Here is an 8,576-nt window from a genome sequence, read left to right as displayed (position 1 = left end):
TTCTATACTCCTGTTTGTGACTTTTTCTGCTCATTATTGGTATCATCAGTAGTCAAACTGATGGTGGCACCATCATTGCCAAGTTTGCAATTTTTAACTTTTCTACCAATGATGAAACTCCTATTTTGATGTTCCACGAATGATAAGCTCATATAAGTTTTGAAGGAGAGTCTTTTTAAGATCCTTTGTGGTCTATTTTTTGATTAGCAGTGATCCTTGTGGAAATTTTATACCAGTAACTGTAAAATATTTATTTTATGTATGGAATTGACATATGTTGAGTTATGATATACTTTAAGGGCATTGGCCTTTGGGCTTGTTTTGCTGCACAGCCCTGTAACCTGTGGTCAAAAAGGCTAATCATATCAAGATAAAAAGGAGATGATTCAATTTGATATAGGTCACAAATAGTGCCTCTGATTTCAGAATAAACTGTCCAACATTAGAAAATGTTTAGTCAAGAGAAACAGTAATAAATGTGTAGGCTACATCTGAAAAAATGGGGGATTTTTTTACTGACGTAAGGTGTTGATATTTTGGCTTCATATGAAATTATGTAAAAAAAAATCTCCCTAATCCAGCCCGCTCGCCCCAGCGGACAATGACCTCGTTCAATATTGGCTTTTGCCATTTCCAGAAGAGCTTGTAGAGGACACACTGCAGAACCATGGATATAAATGTTGTAAATGCTCTTGCATATGAAGATTTTGTGAAATTATTTGGTAATGTGGTTGAGAAATGCCCCCTCATCTCGGCCGCAATATGGTCCTATCGACCATTTAAAGATCTAGCAGACATCGAGGCTCGCATATCGGAATTCATTCACAGTCTACCGGACTCAGGTAATTTTTTTCCTGTTACATAGATTTATCAAAATAAATGACATTTTTATGATCTTGCAAATATAATAAGTTATGTGCTGGTTTATGTACAGAAAAGTAAATACTTGTTTTGAAAATAGGCTCCTTTTTAGCATTCAACTGGCCTGAGCACTTTTAGCTTAGCTTAGCATAAATCATTGAATCCGATTAGACCATTAGCATATCTCTAGAAAAAGGTTTTCCCATTAAAAGAGTTTTTACTCTTTAAAGCTTGACTCTGTTAATAAACAGTTCAGCCTTTTCCCCAGTTGATTATTCTTTCTGATTGCATTAATGGTCCCAGGTGACTTTAATTGATATAGTAATTTGAAGTCCCCGATTCAATGAAATACTTTTTCCTATTATTTTACGCAGTGATCAAGGTCCTATAAAGCAATTCGAAGGGTAGATAAATAGAAAGCAACGAGAATCATGAAAGACAGGTAAATATTAATTAAAATATATTTGTGATCTGAAATAAACCGTGACAGACCCCCTTGTGTCAAAATCTAATTTTTGAATGCGTTACTAACAACAGAATATTTAGACTACTGAGAAAACTAATAAATAAAACCTAATAAGCTATTGAATAAACGCATAAGGTTGTACAATAGCAACTCCATCCTAAAAAATTATTTTAGTAGCACGAAATTAGATGCGGTTACCTTTTAAGGATGAACTGTTAGAACGACTTTCCATACACTGTATACATTAATGTGTTCAGGTAAAGAGGGCATTCTGCGGTGTCATCCTGATTTGGCGGGCCGGGATCTCCAGAGCGGCACTCTAACACCGGAGTCCCAAGAAGAGCAGAGTCAAGCCGGTATGACCACGCTGGATTCCGCAGAGATTGCGCACATGTACCATCTAAACTCGGAGTACAAAGAGCGCTTTGGCTTCCCTTTTGTCATTTGCGCGCGTCTCAACAACAAAGCGGACATTGTGCGTCAACTGTCCGAGCGCCTGAAGAACCGCAGAGCAGCGGAGCTCGAGTGCGCGATCGAAGAGGTTAAAAAAATCTGCAGCCTCAGGTTACACAGTATTGTCCTATCTGACATTCAAACCAAACTATAACTTAAAAGGTAGCTGTAATTGCTAAAGTGTTTGCTGACACTCTTGATCGCCAGGATTTGTGTTGACCAAAACCCAAAAATCGAGGATGTGCTAGAAATAAATTGATTGCGTTTGCCAATTTGTGATTTGCGCCAGTAGGCTATACATTCTCTGTACATCTACAATAAAGTTGAAGTGATACCAAACGGCAGCACTTGATTTTGTAACTAATATATCTTTTTGTTGTTGTTTGCAAACAGGTAACCTATTTGTTTCCATAAACAGAATCTTTTTTTCTTCTTCTAATTTTCTGTTTGCTACTTTGTTTTTATTCTTCAACTAGTGGTTAATGAACCGAATGTCTAGAATATTCAAAGATACGATGTATCTTTTAGACAGATACACGCTTCATCAAGACTATAGGCTACTGTTGCAGTTTTCTAGCATTTAGTAATATTTGTAGGTTTGATTAAAAATAAAATAAAAGCATGCTACATCCACCCATAATAATTCGTTGGCAAAGTCTGAGCTCCAAAGCATAAATTGGAAACTGTTTAAATTGGAAAAGTATAGCCTATGTTTCAGGTCTGTGCTTAAACGGGATAGCAAATCAGAAGCATATAAATAACTACTACATAAATATACATTTAGCATTATGTAAATGATAAAACAAAGTATAAAATAAAAAAATGTGTGGACTAAAATGTAAATTTTATTACAATACACACTCGAGCCATTTTTGAGCAGCACCATGGAGAAACAATGACATGACGCCACACATCACTTTAATGTTTGTGGTACCTATATAAATATGATCAATGTTGGGATGGTGTTGTATTTAACCATTTCTTTTTAAATTAAGAAACTATTCCTTTATCTATAAAATTCATAACCTTCAAACAATGTCCAAAATGCGGCAATCGAGAGCGCCCCCATTTGCAAATCTGTTAGATAGCACTGTACATATTGGAGTTTTACAACTGCTGTCAGTCTTTTGCCACTGGTTGCAGTTGCAAACACTGTTCCGCTCGTGACACAGTCTTGTGTTTTAAGAGTCTTGTGGAACTGAAGGTGCATGCGGGTGTATGGGTGAAGGGGGTCCCGCAAGTGTCCCCGTGCCGACGCAAGACTCGTCTTTAAGATCCCCGGACGTGATGGAGGAGTCCTGTTCGGGATCCACTCCTCTGGCTCTCCTCTTGTCCTCCTCTTTTTTCCACTTCATGCGTCGGTTCTGAAACCAGATCTTGATGTGTCTCTCGGTGAGGCTGAGGGTGAGTGCGAGCTCGACGCGGCGAGGGCGTGAGATGTATTTGTTGAAAAGAAACTCTTTCTCGAGCTCGAGCAGCTGCGCTCTGGTGTAGGCTGTGCGCGTGCGCTTGTTCTCCTCGGCCTCGACCATGTAAGGGCCTAAAACAAAATTACAGGAGTAAAGCTTCAGTAAAGTCGTGTTTTAGACATCTGAATCGCACACAGTCTGCCTCTGAGGATATCACAAAAGTATCTCTTCATAAAATTAAACTCAACAGTCAGCACTTACTTATTCAATTAATTTTGTAGAGCTATACCAATTTCAGGCATATTCGAGATTTATCACCGAAACCAGATGTTTAAAACTGAAATTTTTATCTTTTAATCGAATTATTGAAGGCTCTGCTTTATTTTAAAAGACTGCGTTTGATGTCATTAGACTATATATAATGAAATAAAAAGCGAGTGTTTTCTCGAATGAAGGACTTTATATAGGCTATCTTCCTGGATATTTTTTGTCACATAGGCCTACTTTCTGGTAAAATTTGACGTGTATTTCATTACTAAAATGCTTGTAACTGGTTTCTTATGTCTGGTGATTTTTCTAAAAAAAAAAAAAGAAAAAAAAAGAAAGAAAGAAAACAAAACAAAAAGGAGAAAAGAAAGCACCAGTATAAGTAATTCTGTCTCGAGACAGGTGCCAAGTGAATGCGTTCCACATGTTATATTTTAATCCAAATATAATAATTAGCCTAATTCATATTAATTAAATGATTTTAAATTGTAGATTTGTCAAAATACATTACAAATTCTCAATGGCAATCGTTTTCTGTTGTTTTCCAGCCTTTATATTATATTTAAATACATTATTATCATAAGAAAATTGTACTTTTCCATTTTACTAAAAAAATTTCTCGCAATTATTTTTAAAGTTAAATAACAGGAACCTACATCCTTTAAGAAAACACATTAGTCATAATAAGCTATACAAGATTCTATAAATACTCATAATTGAACTATCCGGCAAAAGATGTATAAGGTGATGAATTTTATGATGTTCGTTCACATGATTTTATATTGTATCGTATGTTTTATTATAGCTTAATGGTAATTAATCATAAGAATATTTTACAATGAATATAACACTACATTGTTCACATTTTTATTTTAGGCCTATAAAAACAATCAGAAAACTTTATTTTTCGATAATTAGAGCTTGAAGACTATACCAAAAAATCTTGATACATAGGCTTATACACACAGTCAGGATCAAAATTATTCATACCCCTATTTATTTTTTTTTTTATAACTGGACTAAATTTCAGTAAACGACCGTACAAACTCCAAAATGGGAATTAATTTCTGCTGCAATAATGTTTACGGTAATAAAACTTTTTCCCCAAAGCAATAATCTATAACTGCGCAAATGCTGCTGCTTTTAATGACAACAGGTAGTCACAGATTTAGTAGCCTTTATATAATTTTTACTGAGCATCAGTAGACTGACATTTTTAACTTTATAATGATCTAACCTGAACAACTTTGAGTAATTGGGAAAATCATGAGCATGAATTTGACACGAGGGCCTGCAATCAACAGTTATTTGGTGAACATAAAGATTATTGGGCAAAGTACGAGTTACCTGTCCACTGTCCTTTCCATGCGTGCGTGTGAGATTTGGTTGACTTCATCCACGGAAAAGGGAGATGGTATCTGTTCCGATCCCCGCAGAGGTCCAGAGAGTCTCCGTAACCCCCGAGCGACTGTAGAGTTGTCTGTGAAGTTTGGGGAAGGTGAAGATGAGGCCCTGCCAGATCATCCCGGCTCGACATGTTAAAAGACGTTATGTCGGTAAGATTTGGCTGGTCCTGTGCGCCCAATGGTGAGGCGTAGACGGACTGTGCCTGTCTCATATAAAGACACGGTGGAGGGTTTTGGCTGTAGTCTTCGTTGGGGTGTCTCTGGAAGGCGCAAGAGTCCTTGTACAGGTGGTTAGGCGGATAGTAATGCTCTTCCCGATTCATGATTGCCATAGACCGGGGAAACCGTGCCGTACACGAGCACATGAGCCAGCGCCCTGCCCCTGATCAGGACCTCTGCTCTACCTGCAGTCTGAGCGTCTGGCGCCGCTCGGGGCCTCATAGGTGTGCCATCGTGACCATGTGACCCTGCCGCACCATTGGTTTCACTGTTTACACAAAGCTGTCAACTGGCAGTAGATTCTGTTCGTGTTTCCTTTCGACTGCTCCGCGCTTTGACAATAATTGAACAGAACTGACCATGCTCAAATCAATGCCCTTGGCAAACATTTTCTGTTTACCTGCGACTGTATGTGCTACACCTGTAGTTCTTGGATACTGCAAAGACAGGTGAATCGGAATCGTCTCTCTACTCTCCGGGAAAAAGTCTGTCACTATTGACCACATAAACGGTAAAACAAAAGAAAAAGAAACAAGGTGCTTCGACACATTAAATATAAAAATGAATAAAATAAGGTTTATGTGAGTGTTTAAAATTGTCTTCTCAACATGACACTTAAAGTACAACTGAATTGCTCAAAAAGACGTTGGAACCGTTCAGTTATACACGATTCTATATGGAAAAGGTTTTAATAACAAAAAGTTTACACCAAGGAAAATATTTTTGCATACAAGGTTCTTTTGCATCACTTTTCTTTATGTTTTTATGATTAAAAAGTCATTTAGACCTATCTGAGTTTTGATTGGTAAAGCAGATTGAGACAAAGCCAGTGATATCAGGATACACGGTCCAGTTTGAGTTGTTTTTAATAAAGTTTCAAAAGAAAAGATAAAATAGTAAATTTCCGATCGCGTATCTGCGGCCTTATCAGTAAATATACGAGCCAATTCATTCGATAGGGTATTAAGTGCCTACTGGCTTTGGAATTATGAGTTGCACTTTAAGTTTGAGAAACGTAAATTTAAAATAATTGAAATGACTTGTTATTTTTGGCATTGCTGTCACGATAAAACTTGTAGCAATAGTTCTCTGAGTTCAGTGTTCTATTCCTTTAGATTATCTTCTCTTCATAGTTATTTTTACCACGTCTGTAATATTGCTGCTGAAAGCAATGTGTAGATCCTAATGTATTGATTTTGATTATGGATAAAGCCACCTCGACTCAAAAACACTTCACTGAAAAATGCAGTTTAACGGCAGGTACGCCCAGGAAAGAGATGGCGGCAATAAAGTGGGATTTTTTTTAATCGTATGATCTCTTTATTCACACTATATATGCACAAATCAGTTTTTGTCAAAAAAAAGTTTTATTACCAAATTGTGGCGCCAAAATTGTACTATTTATCTTATGAGTTCACATTAACTCATTGTTACGTAAAATCTATGTACACCTAACATGTTGTCCGTCTTTTGCTTCAACTAAGCTTACTTGCCATTAAGCACACCCGTCTACGGTCCATTAAACTAAAGTCCTCGTGGTTAAATAAAAACAAGCTGTCCGGTGTAACTGAATTAACATGGAGAGTTAAACAAAACTCAATTAGTTTGAGATGTGTGTACAACGTGTGCGGCACTGCATGCTCGACAGGTCAGGGAGAAAACGTCAGTTTGAAAAGTTTCCGAAGTATTAAATGCTTAGAAAATTTAATATTCATTTTAGGAATATTCCGATGAAAGCTTTTTATACATTTCCTGAAGCTTAAGAATGTTGAATTTAGCTTCCTTTAATTTTATATTGACTCTCACCAAGACAAATCACAAAAAAACGAACTTTATTCACTCGTTGGCTCATTCTTTTACCTGAACTCCAAAACAAAATATTTTGAACATTAGACCAAAATCCGCAGTCATCCACATTTACATGTGAAATGAATGAAATTTGGGGATTGGAATAAATCCAAAAAGCTAAGTGTTTTTTCTTCATTTTTTTAAAACAAAATATAAAATCAATACATTTAGGCCAAATTCAAGTAATCCAGATTATGACATAGTGGTGTGTTTGCATAAACCTTTTCAAATGACAATAACAGCACGTTCTCTCCTATCTTAATGGGGCTCTCATGCGCCATCATAAAGTTCAGGCAAATCCATTCCTCGCAAATCAAGCCTCGTAACGACTCTTAATGGTGTTTATATATGACCTCGCTTGAAAAGAGAAGGAAACCGTTATCCGTGACTATTTTTACAATGTTGAAAGAGCACAAAAGGTTTTATGAAGCATGAGTGAGACGACGCAATTTAGAAGCATATCCATGGAAGGTTTTGAGAGGAATAATGGTGTAAAGTGATATGTAATGTAGATTTGCCATGACTTGGAGGAAATGCACAACTTAAGGCATTGGTACATAAAATCGGCTGGCAATTAAAATGCATTTTGAAACTTCAGATAAAATGCAATAAACCAGTTAAGAGACACGCAAAAGCGTTCTGAAACCACTTGTGTGTTTGAGTAGGAGTAATGTGTGGCTATAAACGTCCAAGTGCGACTCGATAATGGGGATAAATCATAAAATTGCGTTATGTAAAACCACACCAATCGGATTGTTGATAAACCCAGTGGCATACACCCACAAGATGCATCGTTAAACAAATGAGTTTCAATTGTTTTTTAAAAAGTATCATTGGAAACATAGCTTTTTACTTTCAGATTCTACATTAAAAATGAGTTATGACAAAGAACGAAGCATGATAAAAGGTGCTTGCTTAGTGGCGACAGGAAAGCTTGGGCAAACACGTCAAAAGACTAATAATGGATTTTTAACTTAAAGCAAAGTCGCCCATTGTGGAAAACCTCAGAAGCAATAAATCAAGTATTCTGGCACCACAGATTGTAAGGAAATGACAGAAACATCGCCCACAGACAGACACTCGTGTTTATTGTACAAACGTTAATTTTAAACAGATATTCCATATTAAAGACTGACAAAGTAGAATATATTGCTCACATATGCTGAAGTAATTACTGTATGGTAATCACGTTTATTGCTGATTACGTTTAAAATCGATTTATCCATCCATCTAAATATTTATATACCGACAGACAGAGAAATCTAAAAAAATGATTACTACTGCTTTTCTAAACTACCGGTTTAAAATGAGCTGAAACAACACAATTCTTGTCATTTCTTTGGCCAATTTCTTTGTTTTATATTCAGTCCACTTAAATTTGTAAATCATTAGGTTAACTTAAGCGTTTTGTGTTGGAACGACATGAAGGAATTGTGTTGGTCCAACTACCTGGTTAGAGGATTTGTAGTTCCCAGCATGCTATGCGTGAGATTGAATTAAGAGAGGGAATTGACAATAAAAGTAATCTTGGGTGTGTAAAGTTAATAGAAATACTTGTTAGAGTTTATTCTTTACTTTAGTTTGAAGATTCAGAAGATTTTCATGTAATGCTTTGAGATTACCACCTTGCAGAAGCACCCATGCTTT

General features: G+C 36.5%; 3 protein-coding genes across 3 annotated transcripts in view; 1 reads left to right on the top strand and 2 right to left on the bottom strand.

The window, feature by feature from the left end:
* Window positions 1-622: 622 nt before the first annotated feature.
* Window positions 623-2,119, top strand: urad (ureidoimidazoline (2-oxo-4-hydroxy-4-carboxy-5-) decarboxylase). Its single transcript, XM_056450892.1, has 2 exons — window positions 623-842; window positions 1,585-2,119. The coding sequence occupies exons 1-2, from the start codon at window positions 668-670 to the stop codon at window positions 1,932-1,934; spliced, it is 525 nt and encodes a 174-aa protein (XP_056306867.1). The 5' UTR covers window positions 623-667; the 3' UTR covers window positions 1,935-2,119.
* Window positions 2,120-2,617: 498 nt separating this feature from the next.
* On the bottom strand, window positions 2,618-5,586 carry pdx1 (pancreatic and duodenal homeobox 1). Its single transcript, XM_056450752.1, has 2 exons — window positions 4,804-5,586; window positions 2,618-3,320 (listed from the first exon to the last, which is right to left on the bottom strand). Exons 1-2 carry the CDS (start codon window positions 5,225-5,227, stop codon window positions 2,962-2,964), a joined length of 783 nt encoding a protein of 260 aa, XP_056306727.1. The 5' UTR covers window positions 5,228-5,586; the 3' UTR covers window positions 2,618-2,961.
* A 2,414-nt stretch (window positions 5,587-8,000) lies between these two features.
* si:ch211-140b10.6 (protein POLR1D-like) overlaps window positions 8,001-8,576 on the bottom strand; it is a 3,382-nt gene continuing 2,806 nt past the window's right edge. The window contains exon 3 of the mRNA XM_056450573.1: window positions 8,001-8,576. This exon is cut by the window's right edge and continues 982 nt beyond it. The gene's annotated coding sequence lies outside the window, so the exon portion shown is untranslated.

The sequence above is a fragment of the Danio aesculapii genome, chromosome 24, assembly GCF_903798145.1.
Source record: "Danio aesculapii chromosome 24, fDanAes4.1, whole genome shotgun sequence".
NCBI lineage: Eukaryota > Metazoa > Chordata > Actinopteri > Cypriniformes > Danionidae > Danio > Danio aesculapii.
This window is presented reverse-complemented; position numbering and strand designations above follow the sequence as displayed.